The sequence below is a fragment of the Cydia pomonella genome, chromosome 10, assembly GCF_033807575.1.
Source record: "Cydia pomonella isolate Wapato2018A chromosome 10, ilCydPomo1, whole genome shotgun sequence".
Classification (NCBI taxonomy): domain Eukaryota; kingdom Metazoa; phylum Arthropoda; class Insecta; order Lepidoptera; family Tortricidae; genus Cydia; species Cydia pomonella.
Genome location: NC_084712.1, coordinates 9869561 through 9889760, shown reverse-complemented (window position 1 = coordinate 9889760; position 20200 = coordinate 9869561). Strand labels below are relative to the sequence as shown.

Here is a 20200-nt window from a genome sequence, read left to right as displayed (position 1 = left end):
AAGGTTTCACTTGTTTGAAACAGTGGATTCGATTTTAAACCAATTTTTTGCAATCTGACATAACTTGCTAATTAAACAACCAACCTGCCTTCCCTTTCCTCTTTTTTTTTCTTTTTCCTCGTCGCCACATGTAAAATACTGTATTTACCTCAGTAAATCATACGATATAATACCTACTTATATTTCCAACAGTTCGTCAACTCTAACATCACGCGGTACGACCGCTCTGCTCGTCGGTCTAACCGACCGCCGGTGCCGCTCGTCACTGCTCGTAACGCGAGCGATGGTCCACGCGGCACGATCATAATGTATAGTGACCGTGCGCGTTGGAGGGTCTGCCATCTTGTGGCCTGAATCGGAACCATAAACATGTACATTTACACGTCACGTGTTTTCTTGTGCATAGTAGGTTCTCCCATCTTGTGGGCGACATCGGAACGATAAACATCACATTTACGCCTCGCGCCAAAAATCTGACGGCTCCTGTGCTGCCTTCTACAGGTCATGCACGCTCCCTATAAGCTCCCTCCAGACTACATGCGTGAATCACGGCGCGAATTCGCAGAGAGAACATAATATCACGATCTAAATACACTTTATTGCACCACAGAAGAAGAATGTTGACGTATAAAGGCGATTTCGCAAGAAAAGGCGATTCGATCAGCTAATGCATTCGGCTAGGCATCAGCTGATCGAATTTAACTGTGAGTTAACTATTACGGCGGCAAATTTGTCCATTTAGTTTTGTTGTAAAACCGCTTAATATAATAATTATAATAAACATTTATCTTATTTTACTACAGATACGCCACAATAATGAGTAATGTGGAGTAGAGTCTTTCAAGTTTGCGTTTCGCGCCTCCTTTGATGCGGGCTAAAGAACAGACAAAAAACGAGGCGCGTAGGCGTGAACAATCTGCGAAATGACTTACGTTCGCGGTTTCGCTCCGTGATTCACGCATGAGTGTGGATGGTCTTATTGACTTCAATGAACCTGTTTTGGAAGTCATACCGCTTTTTGCTACATACGGAAAAAAATCGACCTAGCAGTGAATGTGTTAGTATTCAAGCTCCGTGTGCAAATAGTTTAGTTCCTAAGTTAAGAAACGCGTTGTTTTCATTATGGAGTAATAATGGTCTTTATCCAGCATTAATAATCAAGTTAATAAATTGTATTTCATATTATACAATTTCACTTGAAAGTCATTACATAATGAATTATAAAAACAGAATATTTCGCTAACTCAAATAGCTTTCCAAAATGTCATTAAGTGTCGAGTTGGGTTGACGTTTGCGGCCTCAAATTGTACACATATTGTACATTATATACATACATTACATACGTCATACGTCAAGTAGCGGTTGATTTGATTCGCGTTTCATTGGTAAATGCCTTTTACGTTATCGAAAATCGTATATTGAGCCTGATAAATGCCGTATTTGAATCATTGCTGTACGAATTATCATTCAGAAATGTCTTTGATTAACTTATTGCTATGCCGCGTCGTTTCTGGGGTATAAGACGGTTGCTAAGGATGCCGTTGGCGGAGGCGGGGGATCAATATTCAATATGGGTAAGCTCATTGTTATTATAAATCAAACATTATCGGCGAAAACAATACTTTGAGCTACATGTTCCGCGTATGGCATAATACAAATTTAATAACGTGGAAGTTCAATGATACTTCAATTAAAATTCCTTGTTTTCTGTTGAATTGACCTTCATATCGATGTTTATAAATAAGACCTTTCACCTACGCTATTTTGGTCAAATAAATTTGTAAATTTAGAATATCTAAGTCAAATGGATATTATTATATTTATATCTTATAAAATGATAAATTGATTAAGTAGTGTGTTGCTATTCTGTAAATGTGATACAAATTACAACTGCAGGTTTCATTAAACCGTTTCATTCTAAATGACACACAATAATTACTACCAATAATTCGGTATATATCTCCATTATAATACAAATCGTCATGTGCAATAAGAAATGAATCTACCCATCCATTTGGTTAGATATGGGTAAAGATGGGTATTTACCGGTTATTTACCTAGGTCGGTAAATTGGATAAATACCCGTGACCCTTCTCTAGTGGTAACTACTGAGAAATAAAATCCCATACCACTGGTACAAGGTGGGAAAATAAGTCCCAATAGTTACCACTGGTAACAACTTGGTGGTAACTAGTGAGAATAACCCCAGACAGTCAGTATTCAAAAGTACTAATAATTGGAAAAAATATATATTGGAAATAATTATAAAGTCTCTTTTAAGTATACTTATGTTCTGTGACACCTTGTTAATAAGAGATTGGCATACCTTGTAGTTTCAATGACATCACAACATTCACAATACTACAGTACTGTTTAAAGTACCTAGAAATAATAGGTCATGTTTGAACTACATGTTTAATGTAGAACTATAGATTATGCCTTGATAAGTTGTTGTATTGGACTGAATGAATAATATGAATGAATATTTTGACACCTTGACATTTGATTGTAATTAGATTATTTTAATATTATAATATTTTATGACCAATTTCCAAAGATCCAGGCAACAAGGCCCATTACAAATACCTTATAGACTAACATACAGGTGACTAACAATTTTAAGCCAACTACCTAGCAAAAGGGGGGTTAGGTTAGGTAAGAACTTCAACCCCCCCTGTAGAATTAAATACCTAGCAAAAAATTTGTTTAGTTAAGGTTTGAACTGCGGCCCCTGCAGAATCAAAAACCTTGAAAAATATGTTAGGTTGGGTTAGGTGAAATTATAAATTGTACTTAATTACATATAATAGGCCATAGCCTGCATACTGTTATAAAAATTATGTAAGACTATGTTATCATTAAATTAAATATGACAAAAGATGCTATACAATATATGTATTTATACTTGATTAAATTGTATGAAGTATTATGCTATACAAAAAACCGGGCAAGTGCGAGTCGGACTCGCGCACGAAGGGTTCCGTACCATTATTTATAAAAACGGCAAAAAAAAATATTTTTGTTGTATGGGAGCCCCCTTAAATATTTTTTTTTATTCTGTTTTTAGCATTTGTTGTTATGGCGGCAACAGAAATACATCATCTGTGAAAATTTCAACTGTTTAGCTATCACAGTTCATGAGATACAGCCTGGTGACAGACGGACGGACAGCGAAGTCTCAGTAATAGTGTCCCGTTTGACCCTTTGGGTACGGAACCCTAAAAATATATTAAGCATTACACACCCACTAAAACTTAAGCTTATTCAGACATATAACATGTTAAACAACATTCCAGGTTGGCCTTATATACGTGTTTAAACAACATTCCAGGTTGGCCTTATATACGTGTTCAACCTGATCGTGGGCACGGGCGCGCTGACGCTGCCGGCGGCGTTCGCGCGCGCCGGCTGGGGCCTCAGCACCATCTCGCTCGTGTTCCTGGCGTTCATGAGCTTCATGAACGCCACCTACGTCATCGAGACCATGGCGTGCGCCAATGCTGTGTACAAGTGGAAGTTGCTACAGTCTATTAAGAGGGACAGTGTAAGTTTAATTTTAGAAATAACAGGTAGGTAGTGGCACCAAAAGATGACCGGCCCCCAAAAGATGAACAATTGGCCTTAAAATTGATATAATTAAATCGTGAATTATTTTGCGCACCTGAGGGTCTTTTTTCCTAACGCGGCAACATTTAAACTCCCAGACAATTGTGCTGTGCGGGTGGCTGAGAGCGGTCGTCAAATGCGCGGTCCACACCAAAATCGCCATTTGTATGGAGATTTTAATGAGATTAGCGTTTCAAAGTATAAGCTTATAATTGCGTATAAAATTGAATTAAGAATTTACTTACATGATTTTACACAGAAAAGATTCTAGACTAATTCCTCTAACGTTTTCGTTATCAAGTATTGCATATTTTATCTTATTTTATTAAAATATTTGCAGTTCAAGTTATGGTTCCAATATTGTATGCTTAAGCCAATAGATGACCGGCGGTCAACTTTTGGGCAAGGGCTTGTTTTTTCAAATGCAGGTATGAAATCTAATAGAAAAGGTAGACGCATAACTTATGTTTTAAATTGATAGCTGGCTAGGCCTTGATTTTTTGACCAAAAGATGAACAAAGCTTTTATTTTATTTAACCCAGTTCTTTCAAGGTTTATTTTAGTATGGGCTGTTCAACTAAAAATCTTATCCCTAAAAGATGAAATATGATAATTTACTAGTTCATCTTTAGGGCTCAATTATATATACATATTATATTTCGTTTTTGGAGCAAAATTCCACCTAGGGCATTTTTTCTCCCTCTCTCTGGCACAAATAATTTAAACTGCAATTTTATGCATCATTTTTTTTCGCTGCCGATTATAATTGCTCAGTGGTCAGAATTTAATAAAAGGAGCAAAGTTACACTCTATCTATACTTGTTCATCTATTGGCATCTTGTCGTTCAATATTAGGGTACTTGATTTTGATTTTATACTGGTTCATCTTTTGGAGTCAAAACGTTCAGAGATAGGGCACCGTGTTCATCTTCTGGGCATTTTGCCCTATTTCATCATATAATATTTTTTATAAAAATACTGAATTAAAATAAGAGCATTTTGTATTATTAATTCTAATCTAGATTATATGCTGAATCATATTAAAAAATTAAAGTTGTTAAAAATAAGTTACAACATATGTAAAAAAAATTTAAAGTAGGGGTGATCGCTTAACTGGTCATCTTTTTGTGATATCACCCTACTTATGTTGATTTTTTTTGTGAAAAAAAAACCTGTGGTTTTTCATTTTTTATTATTGTAGTAAACAAAATAATCAGGTTGTTATTCCGGAAGGGTCATTTCTGTAAGCTGGCGCGGATTGAATCAACTCATTAGTGCATGGTTTTGTTTGTTTACATTTTTTAAAAGTCTTATTGGAATAGACTCACTGAACGAGTGTTTATGTATGGTGAGCTGAACCTCATATAGCTTTCCTATTCTTCATGCGTTTTGGTAAAAGTGCTCAGCTGTCTTAAATTTGGGAAGCCATTGGGAATCGACTTCTATCTATCTATGGCTAGCCACTGATATATCTACCTAAGTATATGCACAATTTGATTGCAGGTGCAAGACAATGAAGGCCACGATTCAGACGAACCGACAAACGACATGGAGGAGCCGCTCGTGTGTGCTTCCGTGCCTTCGCGATACTACTGCCTGGACCGGCGAGTCGAGCTCGGCGAGATGGCCAACCTGTTCCTCACCCGCACCGGCAGAACGCTGTTCTATTGCACGCTCTGCGTATATCTGTTTGGCGATCTGTCTATATACTCGGCGGCTGTGGCGAAATCGGTCATGGATGTTGTTTGGTAAGTGTATAAATTCAAAAACTAAACCTCATGATCATGAAGAGTAGTAGTAGTGCCAAGCAATGAAATGGAGAAACCTCTCGTTTGTGCTTCCGTGCCTTCTACTCTACTACAGCCGAGACTGACGCGTCGAGCTCAGTGAGATGGCCAACCTGCAGAACGGTGTTCTATTGCACCGGCAGAACGGTGTTCTATTGTACGGTCTGCGTGTATTTGTTCGGAGACCTGTCTATATACTCGGCGGCTGTGGCGAAGTCGGTCATGGATGTTGTTGGGTAAGTAAGGCACTTACTAAACAAACTTACTTTCACCGTTTTGGCAGAACCCTGTTCTATTGCACGTTCTGCGTGTATCTGTTCGGTGACCTATCTTCTTCGTCATGTGATGTTGGCCATAATTTAAGAGAGACTGCGTCGACCATCCAGTGGCACCCTCATTTGGGGAATTTTGTTTTCTAATAAACTAATTAATTTATGTATAAGTAAATGAGTATATTAATATTGCTGTCTACTGATTCCCCAACTTTTGGTCTTTGTTACATAGTTTTATATTACTTACTTTTGACTTTATCACCTAAACGGGAAAATGTGGCCACCATTTGCCGTTTAGTTGATAAAGAAAAAAATAAGCAAAGTAAAACTATGTGACTAAGACCAAAAGTTGGGGAATAAGTAGGACAATAATATTAATATACTGATTTTTGTACCAAGGCCCTAGCGATGTCTTTCAGCTAAGAACGGTTGAGAGATATCTACTGAGATATGGTAGAGATACTAAGACTCCATGTAAGACAAGAACATAATATTGAGTTAATGACTATTATAATTGTTTCAATTTTTCATTAATTGCCTAATAAAAAAGCGGCCAAGTGCGAGTCGGACTCGCGCATGAAGGGTTCCGTACAATTTAAGACGTATTAAAAAAAATCTACTTACTAGATCTTGTTCAACATTTTACCACTTTGGTTGGACACACATTTTACCACTTTGGAAGTGTCTCTCGCGCAAACTATTCAGTTTAGAAAAAAATGATATTAGGAACCTAAATATCATTTTTGAAGACCTATCCATAGATACCCCACACGTATATGTTTGATGAAAAAAATTTTTTTAAAATTTTATGACGTATTAAAAAAAAACTACTCACTAGATCTCGTTCAAACCAATTTTCGGTGGAAGTTTGCATGGTAATGTATATCATATATTTTTTTTAGATTTTTCATTCTGTTATTTTAGAAGTTACAGGGGGGGGGACACACTTTTTTTCACTTTGGAAGGTTCTCTCGCGCAAACTATTCAGTTTAGAAAAAAATGATATTAGAAACCTTAATATCATTTTTGAAGACCTATCCATAGATACCCCACACGTATGGGTATGATGAAAAAAAAATTTTTTTTTTAATTTCATGACGTATTAAAAAAAAACTACTTACTAGATCTCGTTCAAACCAATTTTCGGTGGAAGTTTACATGGCAATGTATATCATATATTTTTTTTAGATTTTTCATTCTGTTATTTTAGAAGTTACAGGGGGGGGGGGACACACTTTTTTTCACTTTGGAAGGTTCTCTCGCGCAAACATTCAGTTTAGAAAAAAATGATATTAGAAACCTTAATATCATTTTTGAAGACCTATCCATAGATACCCCACACGTATGGGTATGATGAAAAAAAAATTTTTTTTTAAATCATGACGTATTAAAAAAAAACTACTTACTAGATCTCGTTCAAACCAATTTTCGGTGGAAGTTTACATGGCAATGTATATCATATATTTTTTTTAGATTTTTCATTCTGTTATTTTAGAAGTTACGGGGGGGGGGGGGGACACACATTTTACCACTTTGGAAGTGTCTCTCGCGCAAACTATTCATTTTAGAAAAAAATGATATCAGAAACCTCAATATCATTTTTGAAGACCTATCCATAGATACCCCACACGTATGGGTTTGATGAAAAAAGTTTTTTTGAGTTTCAGTTCTAAGTATGGGGAACCCCCTAAATTTATTGTTTTTTTTCTATTTTAGTGTGAAAATCTTAATGCGGTTCATAGAATACATCCACTTACTAAGTTTGAACAGTACAGCTCTTATAGTTTCGGAAAAAAGTGGCTGTGACAGAATCGGACAGACAGACGGACATGACGAATCTATAAGGGTTCCGTTTTTTGCCATTTGGCTACGGAACCCTAAAAACGAAATTAAAAGCGACGAGTAGATTGATCTGGTTATTCTGGTTATTAGTGCGATAGAGAGACAGATAGTGTTTCCTTATCGTATCATAAACGATTGGCATGTTGGCTACGCACCCATGCTGCCTAGCCAAGATGCCAATCGTTTGCGAATTGGAGAATTACCGTTCTGATGACCAACTCCTGACTCCTGACTGGACCTCATCTAGATCGATGGCGCTCTTCAGGGCAAATCTATTGAGCCCAAACACGATGGAGTTATGATGAGTAGATTAGGAGTTCTAGTGACAAACTCCTGACTCCATCATGAGACCCTGGAACTCATCTAGATCGATGGTGCTCATCAAGGCAAATCTATTGAGCCCAAACACGATGGAGTTATGATGAGTAGATTAGGAGTTCTGGTGACCAAATCCTGACTCTATCATGAGACCCTGGACTTCATCCCCAAAATCAAAATAGTTTATTTGGTATCTAGTAGAATTGAAATAATATTGGTAATGGATACCTCCTGGTAAGTATAGCAATAATCCTAGCTCGTACCAATAAGTTTTTCGGTTTACTACCTATTCGGTGAAGGAAAACATCGTGAGGAAACCTGCGTACAACCGCGAAGAAATCCAAAGGTGTATGTGAAGTCCAGCGAACGAAAAAAACATGGAAGACTAACGTCGAACAAAATATCAGCGTAAAAGTGGCCCACTATTAAAACACGCAGTACTCATAACGGACCAATTGCAACTCGTCAAAATTTAGGTCTTGTTTTCTTCGACGAAACTTCGTTTGACCATGATTAGTCAATTAAAAACACCCGAACTACGATTGGTGTATTAGGCGCTGTGATTGGATGTAGCGTTGACACTTGAAAATACATCACAATTCCAACTCTATGTAGACGGTTTCATGCGATATAGAACGTTTTAAATGCAATATTTTTTCAATTGGTTCGTTTGTCGCACGTGTTTACAGGCAATTAAGCCTCCGAAATAATTAGTACATTGTATCGTTCATCTTAGAGGGCGGCACCTGTGGTGTTTAGTAAGGTGGCACAGAAATATGTCTGATAGAAATTAATGTAAACACCGATATCTGAGGACCTTTCTAACGAATTTTAGGTCAAATATGAAAAAAAAAACGCATTCATTAATTTTTGACCTCAGATTCATTATAAAGGTCCTTTAGGATCCTCAGATATCGATTTTCATCTTGATAAGAGCAAACATGCAGAAATTCGTATTGAATACGTTGGAAGAGTTTGTATGGGAAAATATAATGATTGTTTTTACTACTTTCCTTGCATTATTTCCATATTTTTTCACCGTTCAAACCGTCCCTAGAAATACTCCAATACCAAAATTAGCCAAATCGGTCCAGCCGTCCGCGAATGTAATGAAAAGTTATAAATAGCAGCGAGATACCAGGAGCAGGACTAAGTAAAAATGAACACATAAAAAATCGCCACCTACAACGACGATTCCTGTTTACTATCACGAATTTAAATGATTAAAACAACAACCAGAACAAATTTAAAATGAAAGTTTCTTAATATCAACGGTTGTTAAAATGCATAACATCATCCCCATATAAAATCTGTTTTGATCAAAAGAAATCAAAATAATATGATCCTAGCTAAAGTGTACGTGAAAGGTAATCCCATATTATTTCCAGTGTTTGTTGGAACCACTAGCACATCATTTATCCACACAATAAGGCATATTTCTTTTCTTAAAGATATAATTTTAATACTTTTTACTATGACTGTGACAACGGGCCGCGATTTGCGAACTAAACAGCTCCGCGGCACAAAGTTGACGCCCCGCCTGCTTCGGCACCATGTGTGTGGGGTCATTTTACAGAGCTAGTTCGTCATCTATGTTTATTATCAATCGCTGGTGAAGTCCCCAACTCGCATTGGGCCAGCGTGGGGACTATAGCCCAAGCCCTCTCGAACATGAGAGGAGGCCTGTGCCCAGCAGTGGGACGTATAAAGGCTGAATTATTATTATTAGTATATTATTTATATTTTGCAGCTGTGGTTGTACACAATTTAGTTTATTTGAAACAACTAAAATTAAAGCATACTAAACTTAAAACAGTATATTTGATGGAAATAACCAACTAGCCAGGCAGGCATGCTCCATAAATCAGTCTGGTAGACGCACGTTCATAACAAATATTGACACAAGTGCCAATGCTGCGTTATATGACGCTATGGTATGCTTAACTTTAGGCAAGATACATTCAGAAGGTAAAACGGAGCTTGGAAATGTATAATAAGTACAGTCGCCATTATATATGTTTATTTATTGAATCAAGTTATCATAACATTACAGCTTACGCCAAAGCGTTACGTAGATTCACAACTTAAAAACTACTTTTATCAATTAAAAACTAACTTACATTTACGAATATCTGTCTTGCATCCTTTCAAGCATTCCCTTTCACTCAGATATAAGCCTTCCTATCCCTGTCGCAAACAAATCACACCCTGGTAATGCCGTGAGTAAGAAGTTAGCGAGCGCAGTTGCGCGCAGTACGGGGGAGTGCAGGCGAAGACGAGTACGCGTCCGTACTATGGCCAGTAGGGGCGGTCGCCTCCGTCTACTACAGTACGCATCAGGTACATAAAGTTTTAGAAACATTTCTAGGAGGCCAATACTGTCTATCTTACACCTCAAAACCTTAACTATAACGCATGCTAGTCCTAGATTTCTACGCCCCTGCAGAAATCTAGTCGGGTACATGAAGGGGTAATATAGATGTATTTTCCTATATAGGTTGCGCAGGAATTTCTTTAATTTGGATTTGTTCTAGTGCCAGGGTATACTTCTTTTCATGCGAACTCCACACTACAGCGTTCGTCTCGAGTATGCTTCTTACGAGTGCCGCATATAGTGCTCGCGTCGCATCTACAGTGAGGCCGAGTTGCGTAGTACGAAGCCCAACCTTTGGAACGCCTTGCGGGTAACATCCTGTATGTGTGGCCGGAACGTTAGCCGCGAGTCGAATATTACTCCGAAGTCGCGAACTTCTTCGACGCGGGCCATTGTGCTCCCTGCCATGCGGTAGTTATGACAGAGAGGCAAGCAAGAAAGAGAAAAGGTCATTATCTCACATTTTTCAATGTTAAATAATAGCCTGTTTCGCAAACTCCATTCGTAAACCGCGTCGATGTCGTCTTGAAGATTTTCACAGTCACTAGCGGATTTAACTGCCATGATCAGCTTTACGTCGTCTGCAAATAGCAGTACCGTAGATGTTCGGATAACTTCAGGCAAGTCATTAACAGTGATCGGAACTATGGGAGTAAAACTTTAACAAAACTTGTTAAGCGGACATAAAATAGTGCATACAGCCCTAAAAATATTCATGTCCATAGGGATAGGAATAGTATAGTACTTACAGCCATAAAAATATTTACATTCATAGATATTCGAATATGTTTAAGGCTATAAGCACTTTTTTTACGTCCGCTTGATAAGTTTTGTTAAAGTTTTACTCCCATAGTTCCGATCACTGGTCATTAATCAGAATCAAGAATAGCAACGGCCCTAAATTTGATCCCTGACTTATACCCGAGCGTGTTGTGTACGGCTTGGAAAGATATGGGCCATATTTAACAAATTGTTTCCTGTTTTTAAGGTAACAAGAAAATAAGCGCAATAGGCGGGGGGTGAATCTCATTTTTCCCAGTTTGTCCACCCTGTCGAATGCCTTCTGAAAATCGAGATAGACGACGTCAACCGGACAGTGATCGTCCATCTTACTAGAGAGAAGGTCCACCAGTTCCACCAGATTGGTGGCCATCGGTGGTATATCGGAGCGTCCAAGATATTTACAGTTTCGATTATTAAGACGTAAAAGTGCATGCTCACATATTTTTGGGCACATCGATCGCCTTGTTATGGCAATTGTTCCTAATTTTAACAAAATAATTGATTTATTTGGTCTCAAAGTCTATCTGTTTTAAAAGGTATCTTATGCAGTGGATTTAGGGTATATTTTGATATGCAAAGTCACATTTCTTCTTATCACGTTACAGTTGCGATCAGATAAATTGTAGCAGCCTAGGTTCTTACCAATATCTGAACTCGACTCTCTGCTCTTAACAAGAAGATAATAGTATTTGCTCAGATATTTTTAGTGGGTACCTTTGCCGCTCCGATATTGCTGAAATCGACTTAAATATATTTGTTTCATTTGTTTGACGACCAGTTTGGCCTAGTGGGTAGTGACCCTGCCTACGAAGCCGATGGTCCCGGGTTCAAATCCTGGTAAGGGCATTTATTCGTGTGATGAGCATGGATATTTGTTCCTGAGTCATGGGTGTTTTCTATGTATTTAAGTATTTATAAATATTTATATATTATATATATCATTGTCTAAGTACCCTCAACACAAGCCTTATTGAGCTTACTATGGGACTTGCAAGGAAGGGTACCCAACTGTCCGACTCCGATTTGATTCATTTTGATATATATTATAGAGTAGTCTAAAATAACGGACACGTATTTTTTTTTAGCTGCCCAAACTCAACCTATTGGGAGAAATTGTCCTCCAAAGTACTAAAAAGTTACTAAATCTTCTAACTCCTATAGAAAGTGATGCTCAAGCAACTTGCTAGTTAATGGCTGGTTTGAGTACAGGCAAAAATAATGTACACGTGTTTTTTTATATATGCTTAAACTCAAGTTTTCCTAAAAAAAACACCCGTCTTTATGTGTAACTTTAGCGATAAGATATTATAAAACTTCGAATGTCGATTTTTTTAGGAAAAAATGAGTTTTAGCCGATATAACAAAACACGTGCTCATTATTTTTTGCTGCTTTCAAACATATACTCAAACCAGCCATTAACTAGCAAGTTGCTTGAGCATCACTTTCTATAGGAGTTAGAAGATTTAGTAACTTTTTAGTACTTTGGAGGACAATTTCTCCCAATAGGTTGAGTTTGGGCAGCTAAAAAAAAATACGTGTCCGTTATTTTAGACTACTCTTATAACATATATCAAAATGAATCAAATCGGAGTCGGACAGTTGGGTACCCTTCCTTGTTAGTCAATTTGTGTAATAATGTCCCATAATATTTATTATAATTATTTATTTCTATAGAATTCTTGCTTTGATTGAAAACCGCATCGCTAGACCTGACTGCACTATTTATAAAAACATTTCAACTCACCGCCCACCGCCCACTTAGATACCTACATAAAAAATTGTCTGAGTAGATTTAACCTTAATGGGTATCATCAAGCATGTCATGACCAGTGGCGTAGCGTGCCTTGGCGGGGCCCCGTATATAAATTTGTTTGGGGGCCCTTAGGAAGGGTAAAGATTTCTTACAAAAACTGAGTATTACTACCTGTTAAAATAAAGTGAACGTATTCGTTGGGATTTTTCATTTTTTCTAAATATTCCCCGACTTCTCAAAGAAGGCTCGAATTTAGTTCAGAATCTGATGATGGGATGGAATGGATCCTAGAGAAATCGAGCTAACTCATTTAAATTTTATAGGCAAATCTATACTGATTTGGGTATTTTTTATTGAATTTGTTGCGGAAAGCACCATTTGATGAAATGGTTTAATGAAGACTATAAAATACACACTGTCTTACGAAGGCATTTTTTTGTTATAGATAATAACGCTATTCATAAACGCCTGTTCAATTTAACTAGCCTTAGATAATCGTTTGTAATGTCATTTTGACTTTTGTGTTAGAAGGAAACAATTAACAAAGGTTTGCAAAGTTTTATTATGAATACGGGGGTATCAGCATCACATTTGTCCGCAGCTCATCCGTGCCCTCGAACCTGGCGAACACGTCCGACTGGGACGCGCTGCCGTGTTTCAACAGCACCAGCCCCGAACCGTACACCCGGGTCGCCTGCTACAGAACCGCTCTGCTCTCCTTCACTGCCGCCATTGGACCGTTCGTCTTCTTCAACGTGCAGAAGACAAAGTATCTGCAGCTGTTTACCACTGGCATGAGGTGGTTAGGTAAATACTTTCAGTTATTCTTAGGGCACGGAGCCCGCGGACTGCACGCAAGCGCTCCACGGAATGTATGAACGGCCATGACTTGCTGCTCGCCGCGCCGCGCGTCGCTTGCATCCAGTCTGTGGCCTAAGAATCATATCGTTTATCATATTACCTACGTACCTAAGTGACCACGGGAAGCGAATTGAATCAATTGGTGAGTGGCCGAGACCGGATTCAAATTGTCTTTAGCTTTAGCGGCTAAAGCGCGTACTGTGAACAGTTTACGCCCTTACAATGTGGTCAAAGGCGCCGAGCCTATCAATGATTACAAATACTCAAGTTATAAGAACCGAGACGGGAACGATAATCAAATTGTTATATCGTTACTACTTTGAGAAATCTCATATCTTAACTACAGGCAGTGTTACATAAAGTTAAATCGCAAAAACTTTCAAACATAATCATCATTTTTCTATTACTAAAAGACCCTTTCAAAGTAGCCACGATATGTAGGTACCTAAGTATTTTATAATAACACACACCTACTCGTATCAGTCGTATCCCGTACCTTAACTCCAGATTACCTGAAGGCAATCTCATTAAAAACTGCTATTTCTTACAGCTTTCACCATAATGATATCGTTCGCGATCCACCTGCTGCTGCACTCGGGCGCGCAGGGCCATCCGCCAGCCTTCGACTTCAGCGGCATGCCGACGCTCTTCGGCGCCTGCGTCTACTCCTTCATGTGCCACCACTCCCTGCCCGGCCTCATCTCTCCCATCAGAGGCAAACGACGCCTGGGCTTGCACATAGCTCTAGACTACGCTCTTATAAGCGCCTTCTATCTACTCCTAGCCTTCACTGGAGCCTTCGCGTTCGCACATTTAAACGACCTTTACACGTTAAACTTCATACCCACAGACGACGACAATTTATTCGTTAAAATCATTGAATATTTTTTAGCTTTATTCCCAGTGTTTACATTGTCTACCAGTTATCCAATAATAGCTATTACTTTAAGGAATAACTTGCAAAGTCTGTTTCTTGATATGACTCGTTTGGAGTCCTATAATTTTGTTTTACGTAAATTGTTGTTTCCTATAGTAGCAGTCGCGCCGCCTCTAGTAGTTACATACTTCTTAGAAGATATAGGTATACTTATTGAGTTTACAGGGTCGTATGCGGGTACTGGTATTCAGTATTTGATACCCACGTTTTTAGTTTTGTCCGCGCGGCGGCATTGCACTAATTTATTAGGTTTAGGGGTCGCGAATCAGTACAAAAGCCCATTTTCAAATAAAGCTTGGGCATTATTTGTGTTGGTGTGGGCTGTCGTTTGCGTAATATTGGTAACAGTAAACATTGTCGAAAAGAATTCATGACCGTAGGTTTCTACATATGACGCTGGCTGATATACATTTTTTTTAACCTATGTATGGCGTTTGGCATCAGCGTCGAGTGTGCGTTTCGTGGCCGAGTCATTACGTTATATCGCAGCTACTCCGTCGTTTAACATCCATTCGTCTATAGCACCTTGAAATAATTGTATTAAAAGATGTATTATTAAATTGTTAGTCGGCTAGACTAGGGACAATTGTCCCACGACACGTGTCGCCAGCGACGTCGGGTGAACTGCCGCGACGTTGCCGGACTTCGCTCGATATGCCGGGCGACATTGCGCGCCTTTATGATGTCGCCCGACACGTGTCGTGGGACACTAGTTCCTAGTCTAGCCGTGGCTATATTGTCAAAGCGCAAAGATAGTAATCGTGTGACGTAAGACTCAGTAATTAAAAATAAATAATAAGTACAATAATTTATTTAGCTTTATCTACCTACTTGTCTTTCTTTTCATAATTTTGTAATTATCTGAGCTTGCTATTTAAGGCTTACTACATTAAATTTGGTGTTTTTAATGATTGCATGTATCTGAGCTGCATGCATGCTTGAAGTCTTCCAACTGAATGTCTTCATGTGTTTATTTTTACCCGACTAAGAAAAAAAATTGAGGGTAATATTTATATTATTCAATGAATACTGCCAAAGTTGACATGTAACTAAGATTCTACTCTACCTACAATGTTTTAAGATTTTGTTAACTAACGATCAATTAACCTGGTCAACAAATAAATTTAATGCATTTACAGGTGTATGTTAGAGTATATTATAATAATTATAATTTAGTTCCTGTGATAAAGCAACCATTGTATTCGTGTTAAAAAGATGAAGATTTATTTAATTTAAGAAAAAATATATATTAATAAAGTTATTTTTTGTGTGTAATGCCTTTTTTTATCATTTTATCTACACACATATCATAAACCTATAATGCCTTAAAATCCGTAAATAATGGCCAACATTAAGATAAACTGTTTCTTACATTAATTTCTTATCTGTGAAAATGTAGTAATTGCATCACATCAAAATCGATTTGGTTATGATATTCAAATTTCGAACATCTCTGAAAAAAAGCAATTCGATTCGATGCCTTTTTGTTCGACATGAATAGTGCGAGGACACAAATTTTATACGTCGATGTCGATAAAAAAGCACGATGTACTGGACCACCGTTATGACATTCAGAAATATTATAGTTTTAAACAAAATTAAAATGAACTGTTTGTATTTTTTTAATATTTATGTAATTTTCATAATATATGACGGCACATCGACTAAAAAGATAACTTAAGAGCGTGTTAGACGTAAAATTGTAAAGAAGGCGCTAGACGTTTCAGCATGTCCGATTGTGTTGGACGTACTTGTATTTCACAGATCGGGTCGGGTCGTCTTACACGCTCTGACGTAGCGTAATCCAGAATACTGGTACAATTCGGACCGGACGCAACGGTCGTGATATCTGACAGTTTAATAGGCCTGGCAACAGGGTTGGTGGTCATGGCGGTTGGAAGTTTTATAGGTATTTTATAGGCCTGGCGATACAACGTGGGTGTCATGGCGGTGGAAAAGCTGGGATAAAGGACAGCACGAGTAGAATCGTTTTGAATCCGGTCCCAATACCACGTGTTCTGCAGAACGTCATGTGAAATTTATGATTTAAAGTATAGTGGTTAAATTGAAGACTGTATTTAGTGATTTGGATGTGCGATTAAAATTGTGAATAAGTTGTGCGTCGTTTTATCTCCTCGCCCAACTACCCACATTTTATAAAATCGAAGGATGGATGATCCAAAGGAAGGAAATACTTCTGCCGTGTCTTTATATACAATTAACATTTTTTCTAAATTTTCTAAACAGTTCGAGATTGAATCAATTTCGTGTTTTCGTAGAAACGTCCCTGTGCATTTTGCTTCTGATATGTCTTTATATGGAAAATTTGGTATGTGACATTTTGATTTCACATTTCTTACAAAAGAAATTTTCATCTCAATCTTCTATATATTCCGCGTAATCGGCTATCCAAGTACATAGTTTCATCCTGCGTGGCATATCAGCTCGATAATGTAAATGAATTAATGATAGTAAATTAACCTCTTACTGCATGTAATAAAAAACATTTGTTGAAATTCGATCTTTAATAGCTGCCAATAGAGTTGAATATCATATCTGCCACATATGGCTTCGTATGCGGTAAAGGGTTAATTCGTTTTAATATAATTTCTAAGATTGACATTGATTGACGTGAGTCAATGTCAGATAGCGGTTCTTTATAATTGCGATAAGCAAATATGATATGATAGACCAATAGTGGGACCGGATTTTTGCCCTATAAGTTTCGATAATTCTAAAGAGTTAAAAGTGATGTTTATCTGGTATGGGACATATTTTTAAGCATATTTGTAATATATGAAGAAAATTTAGAACGAGCGTTAGATATAAATAAGGTATTTATGTATTTTTATTGATGAATTTTGGATATTGAATTAAAGTACAAAATTTAAGCATCGTCTTTTATAATATGTATGAGGCTCTATGCTATCAAATTTTTAGAAAAAAAATCAACGTGCTACTTTGTCAAACTCAAATTAGCTTATTATTTTGTCAATATTGAATTAAAGTTTGAAAAATCCACAATATCATATCTAAATTCTTAAGTTAATAGGCAAGGCAAAAAATTAGAAGAATAGGATATGTGCTTTACAATTAATATGCGTTTTTTGTCCTGTAAGATCTAATATTGAATTAAAGTCCGTAGAGATAAGTCTATTACTATAAAATAATATATGCAGCCATTTTATGGAAAGTAAGAAATATCTGTGTGTAGCTTGCATTGTAATAGTAAAATCAACTTAAAAAGGCGCGAAATTCATAACCACGCCGCGCTGGTCCGTCAACATGTCGGCTCGGCGCGCGGGAGCCTATCGTAGCCGACCTAGTGAGCGATAGATACCTCGCCCCGCCCGCGCCCCCCGCTCAGCTTCGCAAGCGCTGTTTGTCTTTTCTTTCAAGTCATTCATTTGTTTGTTTATCGTGCACATAAATTAGATGCGGACATTACATGAATTTAATTATAGAATAAAAGTTATTATGACTTCAAAATGAGTGAAAAATGTTTGATATGTGTACTGTACTGACTTAGTAACAGAGAAAAAACGAGGAATTGAGCAGCTAATAACTGCGAGCAAATAATCTTTCTTGGTGATGGGAAAGTTAAATATTTCTACGGGAAGGAGGAACTACGTTTCCATAAAAAGTGTAGATTATACATTGAGTCGAAGGTTATACCGGCGTACAAAAGACTAATGGAGGTGGCATCAGAGAGCTTACCGCGAACCACGTTCGACGTGTTGCCTCCCTGTCATACTTACGTACGAATTTACAAGTGCGACAGAGAGGTAACACGTCGAACGTGGTTCGCGATATGCCCTCAAATGTACAGCCAAGTGACGATGATGAAAATTACATTTTCAAAACTTTTGTCTTTTGTTACCATAGCCGCCTGTACTTACTTTCAACATATATTAGTAGTTTATGTTACTGCTACATAATAAAAGGCATTAAAATACACGAGTGTGGGCTTAGGAAACGAACGAAGTGAGTTTCTTAAAAAGATCACACGAGTGTTTTAATGCCTAATTATCTTATACCTTTAAACGAGCAATTCTTGTATATATATATTTCCGGGATTTCGGAAACGGCTCTAACGATTTTGCTGAAATTTGGTATATGGCGGTTTTTGGGGGTAAACAATCGATCTAGATTAGTCTTATGTTTGGGAAAACGCGTGTTTTCGAGTTTTCATGCGTTTTTCTTTCGACGCAGAATATGGTCGCTAATTTCGTGTTGCCGGCCACTGTCCGTCTGGTCCAGCGGGTTAAGACGCGGACTGCTAAACGAGTGTTACGGGTTCGAATCTCGCCTGGTGACTAACTTTTGTTTTTTTTTATATGTTCAATTTTATATATAGTTTTTTAATTTTTATTGTTTTAGACAAGTTTAATTTAGTAAAAGAATGTAGTTAAGATTATCACCTATACACCACCATATTACAATAAATAGTTAGTTATAACCGAGCAAAGCTCGGTCGCCCAGGTACTGTATAGTTATTGCAGGTAGTTCGCAATCACATTTTAGCACAGGCATTATAAGAGAGGTATGGGCATTGTAAATGTCATCTGGCTCTGTGTGGTAGGGCACAGCACAGCGGATGTCATTTCAGCTCTAGAGCAGAACCCAACTGGGGAAGTACCTCCACCTTACAGAAAATCGCAGCCAAATAACACTAGACCCTACTCATAGTGTTGTGTTCCTGCCGGTGAGTAAGGTTGCCAGAGCTCAACGAGGGGTGGGAGGGTGTTAGGGTCGGCAACGCGCATGTAACTCCTCTGGAGTTGCAGGCGTACATAGGCTACGGATACTGCTTACCATCAGGCAGGCCGTATGCTTGTTTGCCACCGACATAGTATTAAAAAAAAATAAAAAAAACACACAATTAAAATATTTCATACGACATGTGCTAATTATTTGTCTCAGTGTAAACAAAAATATATTATAATTATGATATCAATTTTCAAATTCAAAATGGCGGACATGTTTTATAACTTATTTTAAGAAATTATGAGTATTTTAAGACTTTAAAAAGCAAGAAATTGTTTCTTGCTTCTGTTTGTATATGTATCATGTAGTATTTGATGTTTTCATTATTTTTGAAAGTCCTCAGGGTGCCGATTACGAAAATGACATCCATTATGGAACCCAAGATGGCGGACATTAATTTTTCTTAAAAATCGGTATGGGTGTCATCTCCGAGGTTCTTCGAGGTTCCGATTACGAAAATGACGTCCATTTTGCAATCCAAGATGGCGAACATTATTTTTTCTTAAAAATCGATATGGGTGTCATCTCCGAGGTTCCTCGGGGATCCGATTACGAAAATGACGTTCATTTTGAAATCCAAGATGGTGGAAATTATTTTTTCTTAAGTCGATATGGGTGTCATATCCGAGGTTCCTCGGGATTCCGATTACGAAAATGACGTCTATTTTGAAATCCAAGATGGCGGACATTAATTTTTCTTAAAAATCGATATGGGTGTCATCTTCGAGGTTCCTCGGGGATCCGATTACGAAAATGACGTTCATTTTGAAATCCAAGATGGCGGACATTAATTTTTCTTAAAAATCGATATGGGTGTCATCTCCGAGGTTCCTCGGGGATCCGATTACGAAAATGACGTTCATTTTGAAATCCAAGATGGCGGAAATTATTTTTTCTTA

The 20200-nt window shown here is 37.7% G+C and overlaps 1 protein-coding gene across 1 annotated transcript; it reads left to right on the top strand.

Moving 5' to 3' along the window:
• Nucleotides 1–1308: 1308 nt before the first annotated feature.
• Nucleotides 1309–15594, top strand: LOC133522054 (transmembrane protein 104 homolog). The gene is made up of 5 exons (XM_061857233.1): nt 1309–1574; nt 3332–3544; nt 5110–5354; nt 13338–13543; nt 14148–15594. The coding sequence occupies exons 1-5, from the start codon at nt 1497–1499 to the stop codon at nt 14906–14908; spliced, it is 1503 nt and encodes a 500-aa protein (XP_061713217.1). The 5' UTR covers nt 1309–1496; the 3' UTR covers nt 14909–15594.
• The last annotated feature ends 4606 nt before the right edge of the window (nt 15595–20200 follow it).

Coding starts and splice junctions, on each gene's coding strand:
- LOC133522054 (XM_061857233.1), top strand. CDS start 1,497: ATGCCGCGTCGTTTCTGGGGTATAAGACGGTTGCTAAGGATGCCGTTG. Junction 1,575..3,331: donor GGGATCAATATTCAATATGG/GTAAGCTCATTG, acceptor ACAACATTCCAG/GTTGGCCTTATATACGTGTT. Junction 3,545..5,109: donor AGTCTATTAAGAGGGACAGT/GTAAGTTTAATT, acceptor ATTTGATTGCAG/GTGCAAGACAATGAAGGCCA.